Source organism: Miniopterus schreibersii (genome assembly GCF_964146895.1).
Source record: "Miniopterus schreibersii genome assembly, chromosome: 1".
Classification (NCBI taxonomy): domain Eukaryota; kingdom Metazoa; phylum Chordata; class Mammalia; order Chiroptera; family Miniopteridae; genus Miniopterus; species Miniopterus schreibersii.
In genome coordinates, this window is record NC_138101.1 from 179,118,427 (window position 1) to 179,141,382 (window position 22,956).

The 22,956-nt window shown below is 39.8% G+C and overlaps 1 protein-coding gene and 1 pseudogene across 2 annotated transcripts in view; one reads left to right on the forward strand and one right to left on the reverse strand.

Moving 5' to 3' along the window:
- Window positions 1-11,745, reverse strand: part of LOC308549142 (synaptojanin-2-binding protein-like) — a 35,022-nt gene extending 23,277 nt beyond the window's left edge. The window contains exon 1 of the mRNA XM_081121474.1: window positions 11,565-11,745. Within this exon, the coding sequence (XP_080977600.1) occupies window positions 11,565-11,628 (64 nt within the window). The 5' untranslated portion in view covers window positions 11,629-11,745. The remainder of the gene's footprint in view (window positions 1-11,564) is intronic.
- An 8,101-nt stretch (window positions 11,746-19,846) lies between these two features.
- Window positions 19,847-22,432, forward strand: LOC308549156 (disintegrin and metalloproteinase domain-containing protein 20 pseudogene; annotated as a pseudogene). The gene has a single exon. The product of its transcript is annotated as a disintegrin and metalloproteinase domain-containing protein 20 pseudogene (transcript).
- Window positions 22,433-22,956: the final 524 nt, after the last annotated feature.

Below are 22,956 nucleotides of genomic sequence, written 5' to 3' on the forward strand. Positions count from 1 at the left end.
GATTGTGGTTCGATTCACAGTTAGGGCACATGCCCAGGTTGCGGGCCTGATCCCCAGTGGGGGCATGCAAGAGGCAGCCGAACAATGACAACTCTCTCATCATTGATGTTTCCCTCTCTCTCTCCATCTCCCTTCTTCCTTCTTTTCCCTGAAATCTGTGAAGATATATTAAAAAAAAAAAAAAAAAAGAAAGAAAGAAAATTACAAATGAAACTGCCTTATAACCCAGTGATTCTACTTCAGGGAATATATCTGAAGAAACCCAAAACACTAATTCAGAAGAAAAAATGCAACCCTATGTTCACTGCAGTGTTATTTACAATAGCCAAGATTTGGAAGCAGCCCAAGTGTCCATCAGCAGATGACTACATAAAAAAGCTGTGGTACAATTACACAATGGAGTACTACTCAGCCATAAAAAAGAAGGAAATCTTACCCTTTCCAACAGCATGGATGGACCTAGAGAGCATTAGTAAAATAAGCCAGGCAGAGAAAGACAAGCACCATATGATATCCCTCATATGCGGAATCTAATGAACAAAATAAGCTAACAAACAAAATAGAAACAGACTCATAGATAGAGAACTGACTGACAGCTGTCAGAAGGAAGGGGAGTTGTGGGGCTGAGTGAAAACGGTGAAGGGATTAAGCAAAAAGAAAGAGAAAAAGAAAAAAAAAATCCACATAGACACAGACAATAGTATGGTGACTACCAGAGGGAAAGGGGGTAGGGGAGGTAGAAGAGGGTGAAGGGGGGATAAATGGTGATGGAAGGAGACTTGATTTGGGGTGATGAACATAAAATACAATATACAGATGATATGTTATAGAACTGTACACCTGAAACCTGTATGATTTTATTAACCAATGTCACCTCAATAAATTCAATTTCAAAAGTAATAAAGAAGTAAATTCAATTAAAAAAAGTTAAAAGAACAACATAGTAACATATGCAATAATAATAGCAAGTGGTTTAATATATATGTTACTGGAGTTCCAGAAGGAGAAGGAGAAGAAAAAGGAAAACAGTAAAAATACTTGAAGAAACTGGCTCAAATCTCATGAAAAATATAAACAAATACATCTAAGAAGCTCAACAAACTCCAATCAGGATAAACACAAAAGGAACCAATGACAAATCATATCATAATCACATTGCTCAAAACCAGGTATAAAGAAAAAATATTAAAAGTAGTCAGACGAAGAAAGGACACATTACATACAAGGAGTAAAGATAAGAATGACAACGGACTTCTCAAAAACTAGGCAAGCCAAAAGTCAATAAAACATAATCTTTAAAATGCTAAAAGAAAAATACAAGTAAAGTTAGAATTCTATATCCACTGAATATAGCCTTCAAAAAGTAAGGTAAAATAAATACTTTTTCACAAGAACAAAAGCTGGGAGAATTTGTTGCAAACAGATCTACACTATGAGAAATGTTGAAAAAAAAATTCTTCAGACGTAAGAAAAATAATATTGAATAAAAATATGGGTCTATATGAAGGAATGAATATCACCAGAAATCATAAATAAATGGGTAAAATACAAGCTAAAATTAAAAGGATAGACACAGATATACTAAGCAGTTGGGACTTTCCCGATTAATATAATAAAAAGTAGATTTCAGAATAAGGAATATTACAAGGGATAAAAAGGAACGTTTGCTAATGAAAAAGGATTCAATTTATCAAGAAGACATTAAAACGCTAAATATGAGTGCATCTACTAACAGAACCTGAATATCAAGGGAACAAACAAACATGAGAAAAGGGCATATAAAAAATGACAGATGCAAATTTCAACACTTCTCTCTCAGTACTTGATAGACAAAGTACAGAAAAATCCGTAAAAATATAAAACACTTGAACAACACTAAAAACCAACTTGACTTAATTTACCTTTTACAGAACAAACTCAACAACTATAGAATAAGCATTCTTTTCTAGTGCACAGGTCATGTTCACAAAGATTGACCGATGGCTGATCCATAAAGTAAGTCTCAGTGAATTTCAAGAGAGAACTGAATGAGAAGCCAGCAAAAAATAATTGTATTAGTTTTTTGGGTTGCCATAACAAAATACCACAGACTGGATGGTTTAAACAACAGCAATTCTGTTCTGGAAGACTAGAATGCCCAACATCAAGGTATCTGCAAGGTAAGTTTCATTCTGAGGCTTCTTCTCTTGACTAGTAGGAGGCCACCATCTCACTGTGTGTTAATGATTTCTTTGTGCCTGTGGGTCTCTTCCTATAAGGACAGTGATTCCATAAGATTAGGGCCCCACTCTTATAACTTCAGTGAACCTTAACTACTTTTGTAAGGGCCCTACCTCCAAATACAGTCACATCAGGGGTTAGGGCTCCAACATATTAATTTGGGGAAGACACCATTTGAAAGTCCCTAAATGTTTGGAAAACAAATAACCTATTAGTTAAAGATAAAATTATATGGGATAGAAAAGATTTTAGCTAAATAACAATGAAATCATAATATATTAAAAATTGTAGGATGCGGCCAAAGCAGCATTCAGAGGAAAATTTACAACTCTAAATTCTCATGAAAGAAAGGAAATAAAAAGGCATAATATTAATTATCTAAATTTCTATCTTAAGAAACTAGAAAAAGAGGAGTAAATTCAATCCAAGGGGAGTAGAAGTTAGGAAATAGTAAAATAAGTACAGAATCAATAAATAGAAAAAAATTTAACAGAGCCAAAAGACTATTCTTTGAAAAGATTAATAGAGTTGATGAATGGCTGGCAAGACTAATCCAGAAAAATAAAATTTACAAATTACCAGTATCAGGAATACAAAATAGATTTTCACTAGAATGGCTAAAATACACATATTTCACTGACATTGCTTGTTTAATTATCTCTTTACTTCAACAAAAGAATCAGTTCCAATTATGAACAAAACTGCTATAAACAGCCATGTACAAATAAATGTTTGTTCATTTAAAAAAATCTTGGTCCGGCTGGATGTGGAGGAGGAAGCCGATCAATGACTCTCATCATTGATGTGTCCATCTCTCTCTCTCCCTCTCCCTTCTTCTCTCTGAAATCAATAAAAATATACTTAATTAAAAAAAAAAATTGTACTCCTGTGCCCATACACTACCTAGTACATAAACAAACCTTGGTTGGTGCCAAATGACTATTAATGCCATAAGAAATAACAGGAATTCCTGACATTTCTATTTCTGTGCAAATCTAACAAGGTTAAAAATGTCTCTGTGAGCCGCTAGCAGGCTTTTCCATAATCCAAAAAAAGGACATTAAAAAAGGGGAGGTGGGGCAGGAGAATATAAAAGAGGAAGCCCAATGTCCTTAAAATTCCTATGACACAGGTTACCCTATCTTTTCTACATGACTCAACTCTTGCCCCACTAAAATCTATTCTCTACACAACAGCAGTAATGACAGGCGGCATTTAAGCTCTGTAAATTAATTAAGTGATTACCTTTTGGTAAAATGCTTAGAAAAGTGCCTGGTAGAGTCAACACTATAAAAGTATTTGTAAAACAAAACAAAAAAACATTTAATTTTTTCAACTCTATGAGTAGGTTCTATTAATACTCCCATTTTTTTGGCTTAAAAAAATTAAAGCATAGAGAAGTGAGGTAACTTGCCCAATGCCACAGAGCTAGTAACTCAGACATTGTAGCTTTTATTTACTATGCTCTGCTGCTCACTGCACTTGTATTAAAATTCAATTCTTTTGTATCCACAGCGCCTGGCACAGAAACTTGCCCTACAGTTGTTGCTCAATAATATGTCTGGATTGAAAGAATGATTCAATGATTCTAATGAATGAATCCAGAGATTAAATGACTAGGCATCTTTAGACCCAAAACTATTATATATTCCCTGGAGAAACTCTCTGGTCCAAAGATGAAATATGTCACTTGTCATTTTGTTACCTCTCCCAAAAGCCAGTAAGAAATATGCATTGACAAATAAAGGCAGCAAGAGGAAAATCTTTCACCTCAAAGGAACAAAAAGATGGTGCAACAATAAAAAAAAATGTATTATGCCCACGGTCAGTCAGTGCCTGCCCATCCCACTGCTTCATCTGATGGGGGCAACAAGTATGGCCTACCAAAGATGTTTCAGGCAGTACGTGCCAGGATGTACACCGGGGCCTCTTCTTATTGCTCCTCAACTTCTCTTTCAAATATCTAGGTAGACATTCTTATTTTCTCATCCCAGAATAAGCCCTTGTTCAAGCACTGAATGTAAATGCCTGGCCTCTACTACATCATGTCTCTGCTCCCTTGCTTTTGAAATGTTTCAGTCTCTTCATTTTTGCCTCATGGTACAATATGTACCCTCTCCACTGCCCTCTTTTCAACTTTCTCTTACTCTACCTCTTCTTGCCCAACATATAGTAAACTGCACAATGTCTATTCATTGCATGAATATACTTTAGTTTTGTGCAAGGGGAAAATGACATTATCTGTTTCCAAAATATTTCCTAAAGGTATTTAATATTTTCTTGGGTCTTTTGCCTGAAATGGTTAATTGACTTTGACTCTTCAAGGAACACAACATACCTGATGAAGATCCATAGCTCTTTCATTATTCTACCTCTTGAAGGTACTTAACACATGCCTACCATCCTTATCCTCCTATTGAACTGCAATATTCCTAAAAATAAGGATCACATTTTAATGTTTTATTCTAGAATCCATGATTTCTAATCATAATGTAATAAACACTAAATGAAGATTTTTAAAAAGAGCTTCCCACCCAGCCGGGCGTGGCTCAGCGGTTGAGCGTTGACCTAGGATCCAGGCGATCAGGGTTCGATTCCCGGTCGGGGCACATGCCTGGGTTTCGGGCTCGATTCCCAGTCGGGGGCGTGCAGGATGCAGCCGATCATGACTCTCATCACTGATGTTTCTATCTCTCTATCTCCCTCTCCTTTCCTCTCTGAAATCAATAAAGATATATTTTTTTAAAAAAACACCAAAAAAAAAAAAGCCCCAGCTTCCCTTCATTTCTGAGTCTCCTGAGACCAACAGCGTGTTCTGATTCATAATCTAAGTATAAATTTTTTCCTCAATAAATAATTTTGCTTTTATTCAAATACAGTAATTGGCTACTTTGCTGCCTAGTCACATGGCTTTACAAAATGTTTCTACAGTTGAGCATCTATCAACTTACCTTTCTACTTCTTCAAAGTAATTCCTAGATATTTAACACTTTACCATTATACTAAAGGACTGTCCGGAAAAAGTCTTAATAAGATTGATCCTTTCCCTGGCCGGTGTGGCTCAGGTGGCTGAGCATCATCCTATGCACCAAGAGGGCGCCGGTTTGATTTCTGTCAGGGCAGAAGCCTGAGTTTTGGTTTGATCCCAAGTGGGGGGCCTGCAGGAGGCAGGTGATCAATGTTTCTCTCTTATCAATGTTTCTCTCTCTCTCCATTTCCCTTTCTCTCTCTCTCAAATCAATAAAAACATGAAAAAAATAAATAAAAAGACCGATCCTTAAGCAATCTTTAGAGACTTGTACCATATACTCTTCTCTCTATGTGGTTTCCCATCTATTCCATCTCCTTGTTTCTGGTATCTTAGTTTCCTATTCATTATAATATATTATGTCCAAATTCATTCTTTCAGTCTTAAATTATATTTATTGGAGAACCCTGTTTGTGACTTTTTGAAAGCTGAAACAGACCACGTTACTGTTTTAATTTATTTAACAACATGCCTAGTCATTTAATAAACATTTGCTGACCACTTTATGTCATGTACCAGGCAAGGTGTTAGGAAAACAAGGGATGAAATATATATCCTTTGAATCAGAAGAGCTCAGAGTAAAGTAGAGGAAGGACACACAGTAAGCAAGCAAATATAAAAATAAACACTGAGATAGGAATATGCACAGAGTCCTTTAGTAGCAAAGGGATAAAAATAAAACTTTCTATGATAGTTCAGAGCCTCGATTTTTAAGTCACACAGACCTGGATCCAGTTCTTAACTCTGCCACCTAAAGAGTTATATGACGTGAGGGCCAAGGCTTTCTCATTTGTATAATGGAATAATAACCATTTCATCTGTTCTTTGTTGGGAGTAGATGAGACAAAGTGCTTAGTGTGGCAGTACACGACAGGTACTCAACAAGAGGTGTATGATATTCTTAATAAGAGGAATATCTGACCTGGGTCAGGAAGGCTTCCTAGAGGCAGCGACTCCTGAATTCAGTCTTAACCACTGAATAGGAAGGGAAAGGAATCAAGATGGAATCTTAAAGAAAGGTTAAGTTTCACCCTGGCTGGTGTGGTTCAGTGGTTAGAGCGTCGGCCCATGCACCAAAGGGCCGCAGGTTCAATTCCCGGTCAAGGGCACATACCTGGGTTGCAGGTTCGATCCATAGCACTGCCAGTTGGGGTGGCATTCGGGAGGCAACCAATCGATGTGACTGTCTCACTTTGATCTCTTTCTCTCTCCCTTCTTCTTTCCCTCCCTTCCTCCCTTCCACTCTCTCTACAAATCAATGGAAAAAATATCCTCTGGTGAGGATTAACAAAAAACAAAAAAAGAAAGAAAGGTTAAGTTTCCACAGTAGCATTGAGAACTTTTCATAATCCATTCTCCACCTCTCTTAGCAACCTCGTCTCCCTTAACTCTCCTTCTACCCAGGCTGCTTGACTCACTAATTTATTTCCTTTTCTCTATTACTGCTTAGGCCATACTCATCCCTGTTCCTCACACTAGCCTAAAGCCTATCTATAAAACTAACATAAGTTCTATCTTCTTGGAATTGATCAGTCTGGCCCTTATCAATGCCTTCATTCTCTGAGCTTTTCAATGACAGAGTCAGATGAACACACTCCCCTACACACATCCTTTGCCCTCCCTCCCATTACATACATGCTGGTCATAGTCCATAACCATCGCACCGAGATTTCACTTTTTACATGAGAATGCCATGTCCCCATTGAAATGTAATTTCCAGGAGGGCTAGATTTCGTGTAATCAAGAGAAAATAGGGCAAGGATATAGCATTTTAGTCTCAGATCTATTGGGTACATGAAAGAACAGATCAGAAAACTGTGAGCAGCAGTCTCAGGGTTAAACACAAAGCATGTGATGGGTCTGTAGAGGCTTAAACGCTTGCCCTTAATGAGGTTTCTTGTTTTTAGGTTCTCACCTTGACATGCCCTCAGCTCTATCAACAGCAAACTATAAAAACTTTCCCCTGTGGATTGTGTAAGTCATTTAAGATGCCTCAAATCCTTTGGGGATAAGGCATGATATAATAAAATAAAGGTCAGGAGAAAAGTTGGAGTCAGCTCCTTAGACTTCGCTACTATACTGGGATGCAGCATATGAAATAGTAGAAGCAAGAGATCGGGGGTTAGCCCAGCCGGTGTGGCTCGGTGGTTGGGCATCAGCCTAGGAATCAAGAGGTCATGGTTCAATTCCCAGTCAGGGCACATGCCTGGGTTGCAGGCTCAATCCCCAGTATGGGGCATGCAGGAGGCAGCCGATCAATGATATTTCTCTCTCACCAATGTTTCTGTCTCTCTATTCCTCTCTCTTCCTCTCTCTAAAAATCAATAAAAACATATTTTTTTAAAAAGAGAGAGAGATCTGGGTTAAATTCCTGACTCCTGAAACGCAATGGCTTTAGAACTTGGTTAAACCCTTAACCTCTCTGGGATACAATTTCCTCATCTAATAATGTGGATTAATCACTTAACCACTCAAGGTTCCTGTGAAAGTTATATGAGTTTAATACATATATAAAGCAAATAGCAGAGTGCCAGAAAGATAACATTTGCTTAATTATTCATTATTAAAACATTAAACCAACCCATTTATCCTTTGCAACTCCTTTAAAGTAGAGAAAGGGAGATTTTTTTTCCCTCTTTAAAGGTGTATCAGGAGCAACTTGCTGACACCCATTGAGGCCTCAGTCCTGAACAAGGAGTCCTAATCCTAATACCCAATGTACAACAGAGTTGTATTTATGGCCAATCTCTGGGGGGGGGGAAGCTAGATTAGATTCTTGTCATACTTCTTGTAGTAACTGAGTCTTTCCAACATTAAGAACTCTCAGTTTGATAAAGGAAAAAGTGGGAGGCTTAGAGAATTAATCAAGCTGGACTCCCATAAAAAGAAAAGAGATAAACAGTGTTCCATAAGGCATAAAAGGTAAACCCTTCAAACCCTTAAAGGCACTTGAGATTCTGACCACTGCCTTTGACAATTCTTTGAGCACCTATTGTCAAACCAAAGTGGCAGGAATCACAAAATAACAGGCGAAATAGGCCAAAGAATCCTGAACTCTTGGAAGTGGAAAAACCTACAAAGTTATCCGGCCTAAGTAAGCCTCTCCTTACAAAGTTGAGGAAGTTGGTACAGGACAGAAGCCAAACTGCATGCCAAGCTTCTCTTTGTCTCCCCAAATTGTTCTAATTTTCCTAAGATTTCATTATTTCCTTTAAAGTAACCAAGATCAGACAGTTCATCTGCCTTGCAAAATGGATCCAAACACTGGGAATATTTAAGACTCTTGCCCCTGACACAACACTGCTGCCAAAAAGAAAGGAAAGGTATGTACATATTTGCAGTTACCTGATTAAACTATCAAGTCCTTGCATAGGAAGTTGTACACAAACAGTGACAATACTACCTACAAACAGAAATGAGAACTAGAGGCTTTTCATAGTTCTACAGAAAGAAAGATCTCTATGGGACTACCAAAATCACTGGAAGTTTCTAGTGGTGGTAACTTACTTCTTGCTTGTTTATCTGCATGATGACACAGGGAAGAAAAGCAAACTAGACTGAGAGACTTCTTAGGAGTACCAGCTCTGGGAGGTGATAAACAGAAACTTGATACCTTTTCTTGTTAATTGAAGCACCCAAACTTCAAATGACGGATTTAATCTAAGTGCAATCCAAAATTTGTGGCTCTACTCTCTAAAGTTCATCAACTTATATGAGTATGACATGAACACACTTAAGAAATTTAAAGAAGTCACCCGGTGAATAAATCCATTCATTTTGAGGGTTTTTGTTTGCTTGTTTTTGTGTTTTTTAAATATGTTTTTATTGATTTTAGAGAGAGAAGAAGGGAGAGGGAGAGAGAGAAACATCAATGATGAGAGAGTCATAGATTGGCTGCGTCCGGCATGCCCCCCACTGGGGATGGAGCCCACAACCCGGGCATGTGCCCTGACCAAGAATCGAACGCTGACCTCCTGGTTCATGGCTCGACCACTGAGCCACACCAGCCATTCATTTTGAATAAATGTACGTATAATACAGAAATTAAAACACTTTTGAGTGAAATATATTAGCTAAATATAATTATTATTCTTAATTAGTCCCTTGAAGTTTGTCCAAACTCCAATGATTCAGAAAAAAAGGCTAACATTAGGAACTTTAGGTCTGCAAGATCAACATGGAATTTTAGTGAATGGTGAACTAAACATTAAGCAACACTGTTAGGCAAATACCAAAAAAGGTGAAGCAATACTATACTGAACTTTAAAAATATTTAGTGACTGGAACATGCAAGATCATTTCAGAGTTCTGCTCTGCTCCAGGCAGGAGATACTGAAAATACTGTTGGATACCACAGCCCAAGGTCTATGTCAAAGTACGTTAAATTCCTAACAGACAAGAATCAAACCTCAAATCACATCACAAGACAACAAGTATAATAACTACAGGTATTTAGGCTATAGAAGGAAGAGACAAAACAGGAGGAGGACAACTCGATGCCTTTAAATACAGGGTGTCCCAAAGAAATGTGTACAAACTTTAACAGCTGATAGCTCAATTTTGAAAATGAAATGTAAATAAACATTGCTTTAATAATTATTCAAAGTGTGTGTATACATTTTTGGGGGGGACACCCTATATTTGCAGGGAAATCAGGAAAGGAACTACCATTGTTTTAATGGGCCCTTAGGAGAAGAACAAGTACCAATGAATGAAAAACAGATTTTGGTTTAATAATAATTTTCCATGTTAGCTTCAAAGACAATAAATATTGAGAGTGAAAGGAGAAATTAATACAGAACGGGAAAAGTGAACCTAAGAAACAGGCATAAGAGCTTTTGACAAAAGTTTAGGAGCTCATACGGCGCATGACACTAAACCATACAGATTAGCAATGAATTATATTGATAAGTCAACTTCCAATTTTTTATAACCAGAAAGAAGGCAAAGTATGAATGATTCTGAAAGCCATATTTTGTGGAGAATAATCTAAGTGGTGGTCAAGCTACTGCAAAATTCCAGGTGAGAAAATATCATTGGACTGTTCTAGGTAGTGGTGATGGGAACAGAAAGGAGTGGAAGGCTCACAGAAACATTTCAGAGATTGCGCTCTTGGTACTTGATGACTTATTGGAGACTCTCAGAATAACAGTATTGAGTGGGATTTACTGTGTTATTAACAGTAACAACAGTAATAGTAAATACTTACATAGTGCTAACCATGTGTTAGGACATGTTCTAAATGTTTTACATAGTTTAATTGATTTCATTCTCATAACCCTATGAAGTGTATTCTATTATGCACATTTTACGGAAGAGAAACTAAGGTTTCCATCAGTCAAACTGAACAGAGAATAAATATCAAAGAACTGGTAGGAAATTAGATACCAGATCTGAACCTACATTATCCCACAGCTAAAACTCTGAATCCATACACTAGACAGGTGTAAAGGAAAGGCAACGAAATTTGAGGCAGGCAGCATGCAGTAATAGTAACAGGCTCAGTGAGTGAAGAACATCAGAGGGAAGAGGGCTGTAGGTGTGAGAATTTGGCAGTATCAGAATCAGAGAACCATGATCCATGTCAAGAAACAGAAAATCGTTGGCGCTCCAGAAGCATGATGCGCTTGTTTAAAAAAGAAAAACAAAACAAACACACACAAAAACACCAAAACATAAAACACCCGCATTAAATCTAAATTCCTAGAGACAGGGCCTAGTAATTTCATTTTAAAAGCAAAACCCCAAACGCCTGAGTAATTAATTCTGAGGCAGAACCAGGTTTAGGAACTTCTGTAATAGATCTCTAAGGTCTCTTTATAATTTAAAATTCTAGATGACACGAAATGAATTTCCCAGAAGTGAACAGCGGGAGGGAGGGATACTAGCACCAAGAAAACGGCTGTGCATTTTACAGTCTACACCGTTTATGCTCCCATTTTTACTATACAGTCCTCTCATAGAACAGGTATAGCCCAGGCAATGGGAGGAGAGGTGTGTTGTTCATGGTGTGCTGGCTAAAAAGCAGGCTTTCCCCCAGGATTTTCTGGTACCATTCGCAGAAAGAAACCTGTCCTGACTATAATAGAGGCGGTAATCAATTGGAAAAATGAGATGGATTCCTCAGGTCCATGTCTGGCTAACAATGGGTACCAATATATTCTTCTACGTGCTCAAAAGCATCGCAGGAAACCTCTAGGTTGGGGCCTGTCTGCTCTGAGGCCAAAAAATCTGGCTTAGCAGAAAAGGTGTCTGCTCTGCAAGCACACCTCAGTGCGCTGCTCCCAAAGATGACCAGGACCTGTTCCGGACGTACCTGAGGGTCCTCTGGTAAGATTGATCTCTTCCTCTATGACCAAATAATCCACTCTTCCGTTCATGTTTTACTACCTGCCTGGTTTCCCACTTGGTCCACTAAGGCTCTCACAGGTGAAGGTGAATCAATCTCAGCAGGGCGCCTAAAACACCGCACTTTCAGTTTCAGCGGCCCCTAGACCGGAAGAGGAAGCCGGGAACGCTGGGAGCGCCAGGAATGCTGGGAATTGTGGTTCCGGTGGCGGGCGCGTTGCGACGTCTTCGCCGGCCGTCCGGCCTAGTGTGAGGTGAGCAAAGAGCTAGTTACTGTTGAGGGTGGGGACGGAGGGAAGGTAAAGGTAAGAGGCGTAAGTAAATTCAGTGTGGAGGAACATGAAAACTAAGACCTCCTGCCACTTCAGGAAATCTCCACAAATGAAAAGGGAAAAAGAAGAACTGTGTTATTCAGTAAGCACTAAACCAGACTGGGCTGGGCGTCTCCGGCAATCTGCTCTTAGGACTCAAAGACAGAAACCTCACCCTTTTATGTAGCCAGGCCGGTACAGTGCACGTTTTCACGTAAGAGGACTTCCAACAACACCGTTTGCTATACCACCTTTGGTAAGTCACCTTTTGGGTGGCCATTATCCAGAGTGAAAAATAAAACTTTTCTATCTCTATGGCAAGCAGGCCCTTACAGCTTGGAGCAAGGCCCCTATCGACATATAAAAGGGGCAGTGGAAGGATTTATGATTACAAGTTCGCTCAAGAAGATACCTTAAGAAAAGGGGTAAAGTTCTCTTTCTTCTAGTAAAAGAGAAAATGCAATCTTAAAAAAAAAAAAATCCTTGCAATAAGACTAGTGGGTGAACTGTGACTTCAGCCGGGCCTTCCAGACCCTGAAGGTGGAATTCCAAAACAGGGCTTGAAGGAAGCTTAAGGGGTCAAAATCTGACAAGCCTTAAGGGCCAAGAAGGTGATTTAAATGTGGGAACAACCTGGAGTTAGACCACAGCAGTTAGCGGGGACTCTGGGGGACTGAACAGTGCAGTTCCAATTAAGGCATTCGAATTCAGATTAAATAATTAAAACAGAAGCTACAGTGTTTACCAAACAAAGAAAGAAAGAGGTGGATTCCTCAGGAAGGCCTTTTATTTGCTAATCCTGAGAGAAGTTAATAGGAAACAGTGGAAAAGAAAACGAGATAATGTTAGAAGGCTTGATCTCAAGTTTCGATTTTATCTTCTTCCAGTTGTCGAGCTTTGAGCAGGTAACATAATTGTCTCCCTTGTTTCCCCATCTGAAAAAGGGCATAATCATAGATCTTTAAAAGGTTGTTGAAAGGATTAAGTGAGATGAAATTTTAAAGCTTGCGCCTCAACTTCAAACTCAGATCCCTACCACCCTCACTTCCAACCCTCCTCAACATAAGTTGGTTGAATGAGTGAATAAAATGATCATAATAAAACATGGAGTATGATAAATTAAAAAAGTATGGTATAAGTAAGAGACGCTGGAATACTGAGAGGGAAGAGATAAAATAGAAATAGGAAAGGGAAATCAAGGAAGTTATCAATGAAGAAATTTGGAGGGGAAAAAAGTTTCTTGGGGACTACTGGGGGAAATCACTAGCCTGTACCTAGGAAGATTACCTTTCTCACCTGAGCACACAGCTTTAAGAGAAACACGTAGGGCAGTAAAAGGAAGAGTCACCAGTTATTTGCTCAGGAAACTATGTTCAGGAAATGCTGGTAATAAGTGGGGTGACAGATTAGGCATGTAAATTGACTTTATATCTTAATGTAAGTATAGTTTTTTAACAATGAGGAAACTTTAATATGTATGAAGAAAGAAAACAGGATATATGGATTTCTGCTCAGAGAGAACAATTCAGAAAAATGATGGAATCAGGATAGTAATGGGTGGGGGTGTTTAGAGAATAGCAAATACAACAGAGCCTATGAGTAGAAAAAGCATGAGTTGGTAGGTGATGACACTGAAAAAATAGGCTACAAACAGATGCTGGAGGAACACTGTGGCAGAGATATTCACTTAATTCTATATGCAATAGGCTAAGATGGAAGTTTATTTCTCTTGTATTAAAGAACTCTGGAAATCCATAGTTCAGGCCTCATATCAAGGCTCCTTAGTCACTGAGGCCCGGGTTCCTTCCAGCTTTCTGTCCTCTCTCCAGCCCCCTCCCCAGAGTGTGGCCTTTGCTTCATGGTCCAAAATGGGTTTTGGAACTCCCACCCTCATCTTCACACGCCAAGAAAGTAGTGAAGAAAAGGCAAAGAAAGTTTCACTCCATACTTTTATGGAGACCTCTTGGAAGTTTCATACACTTCTTATATCTCAGCCAGAAATCTGGTCTTACGGTTATACTTAACCGTAAGGGAGGCCTAGGATATGTCATATTTTAGTGAGATAGAAATGTGCCAACTGAAAGAAACCAGGATTACTATTATAAGTAAAAGGTGAGAATGGATATTGGTAGTCTGACACACAAAGCGACAGTCTGAACTAGCCTTTCTACTTAAGGCCTTATGACTTTGAGGTATATAAAAAGTATGAATCTTGGTTACTTCAGCCTACTGTTTTTACAAGATTAGTGGAAACTTTGCCTCACAGCTTGAGGGACTTTATTCACAACTTGCTCTATTTTTGCATATTTCGTGTCATGTAGTCACTTTTTCTTCCCAATCTCCTGTTTGCTCCTACCCCCTCCTACTTCAATATTTTATTGAAAACACTGACAGCCAGGTGTATCATAATCAATGCCTAAGTTATGACCTAGTGAGTGTGCCCCAATAGTGGCACCTAAAAATAAGTGATAATCCGCTATACATACATGTGCTACTCTCCAATTGGGGTTGCATACTACATCAAAGTTAGAAAAGTAGGTCACCCCATGTATTTCATGTTCTGTAAGAAGCAATGAAGTATCATGAGGAATAGTGAATCACCATCCCCAATATTTCCATAGACCAAATCAATTTATAGCAGCTGCAACATTGGGCCAGTTATACATATCCACCTAATCCCACCCATTTCATATACATATCATATGCATGTGGACCTCTAGAGTATTATGGTTACAAATGCTATGCAGGATGCTGTTTATGACCACTGCATTCTCTATTACATGTGTCTCATTATTGTACATTTGAAAGCTGTCAAGAGAATAGGTCTTAGAAGTTCTCATCACAAGAAAAAGTTTTTAACTATGTATGGTGAAGGGTGTTAACTAAATTTATTGTGGTGGTCATTTCTCAATATATACATATATGAAATAATTATGTTGTACAACTAAAACTAATAGGATGTTATATGTTAATTATGTGTCAATAAAACCCAAAAACACACACACGCAAAAGACAAAAACTAAAAAAGAATGTGTATACTTTTATTTTTCTACTTTAAATTTTTAAAATATTGACTTCACATTTTGTGATAATATAATTTCAAGGTCCATTTCTTTTTTATTTTATTTATTTTTCAGTTACAGGTGTATTTTGCTCTTGTTGGGTAGAGAATTCTGTGTATCTCTGTTGGTCCAATTGGTTCAAGTCCTAGTACCTTATCAATACTCTGCCTCATTATATCAAATATTTATAGTGGTATGTTGAACATCCAACTATTTTTATAAATCTGTATTTTCCCTTTCAATTCTGTCAATGTTTGCCTCACATATTCTGGAACTCGGGTGCTTGTGACATATATGTTTATAATTATTATATCTTCTTGGTGAATTTACCCTTTTATAAGTACATAATGTCCTGCTTTGTCTCTTTGTACAGGTTTTCCCTTACCATTTGAATATATTTAAAACAGTTGTTTTATAGCCTTTGTCTAGTAAGTCTGATGTCTGTGCTCCACTGGGGATGGTTTCTGTCAGCTTATTTTGTTCCTTCAAATGAGCCACGGTTTACTGTAGTTTTGTATGTGTTGTGATTTTTTAGTTGTTGAAAATTGGATATTTTATTAAAATGTGGTAACTCCGGAAATTATTTTCATCCTTCCTAGTGATGCTTTTTAAAAATTAGATTGTTGCCCTGTCTAGTGTGGCTCAGTTGGTTGGTGCATCGTCCCGTGGACCAAAGGGTCATGGGTTTGATTCCAGGTCAGGGCACATACCCAAGTTGTGGGTTCAATCCCCCGGTCAGGGCCTATACGAGAGGCAACAAATCGATGTTTCCCTCTCACACCGATGTTTCTCTCTCTCCCTCTCCCTTCCTCTTTCTAGAATCGAAGAAAAACATATCCTTGGGTATAGATTAAAAGAAATTTGTTGAAAGTCACTGGAGACTTTTTCAAACAAAAGTTTCAAAGACTGCTCAGGGTTATGGGTGCTCTCTGAAGACTGTTCCTTTAGCTCGTCTTGAGCTTATATGTTCACAAAGGTTCCCATGAATTCCTGAAGCAATTTGAAGATGGTTCATTCCTTTTTGTTATTGTTGTTAATCCTCTCCTGAGGGTATTTTTTCCATCGACTTTTAGAGAGAGTGGAAGGAAGGGAGGGAAGGGGAGAGGGAGGGAGAGAAACATCGATGTGAGAGAGACACATCAATTAGTTGCCTCCTGCATGTGCCTGGACCAGGGCCAGGGATGGACCCTGCAACCCAGGTATATTCCCTTGAAGGGGAATTGAACCCATAACCCTTTGATATGCTGGCCTACGCTCCAACCACTGAGCAACACCAGCCAGGGCAAAGATGGCTTATTCCTGACTGGGCCTTTTCTTGGTTGCTGGAAACATTTATTTTTTCCCCTGATCTCCTATAAAGTTGGTTCAGATAGTTTCTAGTTGTTTTTCTTCAGTTTTACTGTGGCGGAAGGAGAGCTTGGAGCTTCCTAGTCTGTCATTTTACTGATGTCACTCTCAGTACAAAACTTTTAAAAGTTGTATGATTTACACTGACCGGGTGGCTCAGTTGATTGCAGCGTCATCCTATCCATGGAAAGGTTGCCGGGTGTGTACAGGAGGTAGCTGATCAGTCTCTCTCTCTCTCTTCCTCTCTCTCTAAAATCAATGAACGTATCTTCAGGTGAGGATAAATAAGTAAATAAAATCTGTATGATTTCACAAAACAACACAGTAGTTCATTAAAACCCACAAATTGTTTCAAGACTGCCACTTAGCAAAACATGGTCCTGTTTCATTTATCACCATAGGGAATGGTATGAATTACAACTATTGCAAAATCCATCGAATTACCTCTCATTTTCATATATATCCAAACCTCTTTCTTTTTTTCTTTCTGTAATAGTAGAGCCTAATTCTACCATAAGTACACCTTTGCTTATAAAATATTAATTTATATTCTGGTCCATGATATTCTTAAGAATCTTACTGACTCTAAAACCATGATTTGTTTAAAATCTCATGCAGTTTTTCAATTGGAAAAATACATGAATCAGCGTCCAATTGTCACCACATCCTAACTCTCATATTGAATACCCCCACACTTACCACCCTCCTTCCTCCTCCCAAAATACCCACATTACCCTCCCTTAAGCAGGAGATAATATAAGTTGGTACAAGTGTTGACAGGTGAGATGCAAAAGAAAAATTCACAAAGACTTTTTTCTGACTTTAGCTTTTTTAATAAAATGAAGAAGAATTTTGAAAGGGTAAACATACACACATGATTACTCAAAACTAACTCATTTCTGATTTCTCCATGTATGGGAACAATCCTCTTCAGACCATTCAGATAGCCTATGAATTTGTGCAACATATTGTGTAGTAGCTTTCCTGGCTATACTTTTTCTATGGCCTGAATGCTAAAAGCAGCTTAATTATCTTTCAAACATTACCATCCTTGTATCACCCCTGTCCTCACAAATACCCTCCCAATAAACATAAATGAAAAATGGGTAACTTACTATCACTCTGTCCCAAATGGCCGAACTTTCTTGTCTGTTCCATTTTCCAAAAATACATATCTGATGTTTGAGTTCATCAGTTTTTCTAATCCTTACCAATACAGTTAGTTCTATTCATTTTTATACCATTCACAGTCCTTTTTGTTCTTAAAATTATCTTTTTTTTAATCATGGCCAGTTCATCTCAGGCTGAGGTCAAGGCATGCTTATAACTTTGCAAATGTTCCATATTGCACTGATACTGAAAAAAATCTTCCAGTGCTGCATAAAACATTTAAACATTTAAATATTAATGTGTGAGTTACTCTTCCCAACTGAAAGATATGATCCATAAGAGAAGAAAATAGGTGCCTGGCTCGCCATCCCATGAACCAGGAGGTCATGGTTTGGTTCCCAATCAGGGCACATGCCCAGGGTTGTGGGCTCGATTCCCAGTAAGGGGGTGTGCAGGAAGCAGCCAATCAATGTTTCTTCTCTCTCATTGATGTTTCTCTCTCTCTCTCCAGCTCCCTTCCTCTCTCTGAAATCAATGAAACATATATATATATATAAAAGAAAAAGAAAACAGATGAGATAAGTTCTTCTTGGTAACTTCCCTATATGGACTTGAGTACATTCACATGCAATTCAATGTTGAAATGATTTTTGAAAAGGTAAAGAAGATGGTGCGTGAGATAAGTTAATGATGTGTTTCTTCAGACTGGGTCAAAAAGAGGCTGAAGTCAGAACTTTTATACAAAATTAACTTCCTGAGGCATACTTAGCATTGCAATAAAATACACAGATTTTAAGGGTGCAGCGTGATGGATTTTGATTTGTAACCACAAGCCTGTCTTAGTCTGTTTGGGCTGCTATAACAAAATGCCATAGAGAGCAAGGGGGCTTCTAAACAAGAGAAGTTTACTTCTCACAGTTCAGGAGGCAGGGAAGTCCAAGTCCTAGGCACCAGCAGATTCAGTGTGTGGTGAAAACTGCTTTCTGGTTCATAGATGGCACCTTCTTCCTGTAACCACACAAGGCAGGCAGAAGGGGTGAGGGATCCCTCTGAGGTATCTTTTATAAAGGCACTAATCCCATTCCTGAGGGCCCTGCCCTCCTGACCTAATCACTTCCCAAAGGCCTCACCGCCTGATGCCTTCCCCCTAGGGGGTTAGGATTTCACCCTTTGAATTTGGGAGCTACACAAACATTCAATCTATAGCACACCCCCGTCAAGATACACAAGTTTTCCATCACTCCAGAAAGTTCCCTCCATTCCCACGTCAGGAAACTACCACGTTAAATTCTATTCCCAGAACTGATTCTGGACTATTCTAAAACTTTATGGAAATTAAATCACATATTAACTTCCTTTGGTCTGATTTCTTTCTGTCGTCATCCTCCTCCTCCTCCTCATCATCGTATCTGTGAGATACATCCATGTTCTTACACATAACAGAACTTTCTTCTGATTTACTGGTTATTCCACTAATATACCCATTTCTTTATCCACTGCTGTATTAAGTGCTGGTGGTTCCAGGTGGTGGGATAAATTCATGAATAATGCTGCTATGAACATTCATGTGCAAGACTCAGTGAATAATTTCCTAGGGCTAGAATCGCCGGGACATAGGGTAGATGTAGGTTTCACTCTTCAAGAAACTATTAATATACGCCCTGAATTTCCTACTCATGACATTTCTTTACACTTTCTTTCCATAACTCGGCCCAAATGCATTCAGTTTTCATAAAGTGTGTGAGAATATATTTCTCTCCTCAAAATTCTTAGAGAGAGAAGCTTCCACTCTCCTCACCATGCTCTCTTTTCATGTCATGTTGACGTATTATGTCCACCAAGCTTAAGGCAAAAAGCCACCATGTGTCTTAAAACTGTCACAAAAGAACATCCCCTGTGGGCCAAGACCTGTAGCCCTGGAGACTACACAGGTGCAGGGAGGGCAGCGGAACAGCCGCCAGTGGGTCAGTAAGAGGAATGGAAACTGGGCCACCCAGCTCCTACTCCTTGGTTCCTGGTCCCATGTGTTCTGCGTAACGGATGTACAGCACCACATAGCGGTCTCTGATTTAACACAGACACTGCACGCCGAAGGAGGGCGCTCTGTCCGTCCAGAGTAGTGTTTCAGGGCTGGCATTTTGGCCATGTCTTCAGTAGGCTCTCTCACACACTACGAGGGTAGCTGCTACTAAAAATTTGATAAGCGATGCAGACTGTGTATTCCCTTGGGTGGGCCCGTTCCTGTACCTCATTCTCTCAAGGGTGAGTTCTCTGTTTTCACGCTCAGTCGTGTGGGATTCCGTTTTTAAAGATCACACATCTCACCAGGAAATCCACTTATTCTTCCCCTGGGTCTTTTCCAAGAGACCAAGCGACCTTTCAGCGCAGGCTCCTTGGATCCCTGAGCACAGCCTCCCCTGATGAATGCGCCATTGTTATGTAATAGCTGCCCCCTCCCTGCTCCACCTCTCTGGGGGTGCCAGACCTCCAGTCTCTCTCTGCTCTCCTCCTGACTACACAGCTGGGAAAGGTGCTGTTGCAGGTTAGTCTTGCCTGCCTCCCACTTGCCTGCAGTTTCTTTGGTCACAGGCTGCCTCACTCATGGGGCCTGCCTGGGCCCAGGCCCACCTGACAGGTGATCTCTGGCTGCCTCTACTCTGGCTGCTCCTGTCCCAGGTCTGCTGCTCCCATGCCCTGCCAGGATGGCGCTTCACTTCCTCTGAAATTGTGATCCCCAGGAAGGTGTCCCACAGGGTGGGTGGAGCTGGGGTGCAAGACCAGCTGTCGTACAGAATTCACTTCAGGGGCCGTAGGCATGTGGTTCACATGAAGGTCAAGAAGAACTTGCTGCCCAGACAGTTTCCTGTTATCACCGATAATGACCAAGGTGCCATGGAGGAGGACTACCCCTTTGTCCCTCGAGACTGCTACTACTACAGCTACCTGGAAGGAGTGCCCGGGTCCATGGGCACGCTGGACACCTGCCGTGGGGGTCTGCGTGGCATGCTGCAGGTGGATGACTTCACTTACGAAATCAAACCACTGGAGGATTCTTCCAAGTTTGAGCATGTGGTTTCTCTGCTTGTGTCAGAAGAACAGTCAGCAGAGAATGAAAGGTGTAAGATTGAAGAAGAAGATGGTGATCTAGCATATGAAGAGGGAATGGTTGCTGAAAACCCTAGAGCTGTGCCCGTGTATTTGTGGTGGACCCATAAGCAATACGCGAAACTTCACTATACAGTTACAAGCTCATTATACATGATGTCCCGTAATATGACACAGGTAATAGAGAATGTGGTGATGATAAATAACATAATGCATACCATTTATATTCAAAATCAACTAGTCATCCACATACGCGTTATGTGCATATGGCAACATAGGGATCCTACGGACGTAACCCGTCGTGAGAATTCTTACAAAATTGTAGAACAGTTTGCTTTGTGGAAATTTTGGAGGTTTTATAAAGAAATTCCTCATGATACTTCATTGCTTCTTACAGGACATAAATTGGTTAGAGATATATATTTTAGCCACGACAATGGCGTATGCAACCCCAACTGGGGGGCAATGGCTGTATTTGTAGCAAATTATCATATATTTTTAGCTGCCTCTATTTCAGCACATGCACTTGGTCATGGTTTAGGCATCCTACATGATAAACCCGGATGTAGATGTTTTCGAAGGACCTTGTGTGTCATGGTTCCTAAGCCAGGTCTTTTTGATATGTTTAGCAACTGTTCTTATCTCGCACTCCAGTTTCGTCTGGCTGTCTTTCCCAACTGTCTGGCTCATAAAAATGAACCATATGGTAATTTTCCTTATATAGCTCCTCGTTGTGGTGACCAGATCATAAATGAGAGGGAAGAATGTGACTGTGGCACCTTTAGAGACTGTGCTAAAGATAAATGTTGTGAGACCAATTGTGCCCTCTCCCTTGGCAGTCAGTGCAGTGGAGGAGGTTGCTGTTTGAATTGTAAACCTGCTAAACCTGGATGGATTTGTAGGGAGAGGTCTGGCATTTGTGATCTAGCAGAATACTGTGACGGAAAAACGGCTCTTTGTCCAGAAGATGTTTATATCCAGGATGGAACCCCGTGTTCAGGATTAGCCGTTTGTGTGAGCGGAAACTGTAGTGACCATGATATGCAGTGTCAGGCCCTTTTTGGCTACCAAGTAAGAGATGGTTCTCCAGCGTGCTATAAGCAATTGAATGCAAGAGGTGACCGATTTGGAAACTGTGGGTTGGTGAACGTCCCTTACGGAAAAGTAACTGGGAAATGTGAACCAGATGATGTTTTTTGCGGAATGTTGCACTGTCGTAATGTCCCGGAAGTACCTGGTGGAGGTGATCATATTACATTTCGTCACATAATAGTAAAAGATGTTCAACAAGAAGTATGCTTTGGATATGATCTGCACCTTGGCTCAGAAGAACCAGCTCTCGGACTTGTAATGGATGGTGCAACATGTGGGCCAGGAAAATTTTGTGTGAAACAGAAGTGTACTTTTCATGCAGACATGGGTTATGATTGTGATGTCAAGACATGCAATTTCAGAGGGGTGTGCAACAATAAGAAACATTGTCACTGTCAACGAGGGTGGAATCCACCAGGATGTAACCAAACAGGACCAGGTGGTAGTGTGGACAGTGGCCCTGCACCTGACAGAGAACCAGGTGTTCGCGGCAAAATAAGTGTTAATGTAAACCACGCCCTAGTTGCGCTCCTTATTCGATCAGCCCTTTTACTGCTTGCATTCATTTTGGGTTGGCTTACATACTTAACTGAAGATGATGATGAAGGTGATGATGAAAGAAGGGGTAAAAAGTAAACTGGGAAAGAAACAGAATCCCCTGAACTTTACTAAATGCTAACTGGAACCTACACAATGGAGAAAAATCACATTGGCACTTACTGGGAGAAACGATCAAGAATCACTCTGAGAATGGCATCATCCTACAGCTATTCATCCCAAGGTTGTCATCTTGAAATAAAGTGACTTGGAAAGTGAAAAACATTCTGTGTGTTTCAGTTCACTTAACATATCATGTGTGGAAGTTTACATTTTCAAGGTCCACAATTACATTCAGAGAAGAAATAGATTTTTCTAAGGTTGTGTGATGATCAAAAAAGCCTATAAGCCCAGCTGGTGTGTCTCAGTGGTTGACCCATGAACCGGGAGGTCACAGTTTGATTCTCGGTCAGGGCACATGCCCGGGTTGCATGCTCGATCCCCATTGGGGGGCATGCGGGAGGCGGCCAATCAGTGACTCTCTCTCATCATCGATGTTTGCCCCTCTCTCCCCCCCTTCCTCTCTCTGAAATCACTAAAAACATTGCTTTTCTTTTTTTCTTTTTTTACCCCCAATAAAGCCTCTAAGAAAAGCCAGCCCAATTTAAGCACTTACAGGCCAACTCTTATCATTTTTCTTCTTCTTCGGTTGTGCTAAAGCTGGGGTATTCCAAGTATGATGAGTTCAGCATCCCCCCTTATTGTAAAGCTTTCACATAAGGAAGGGGCCACTGAT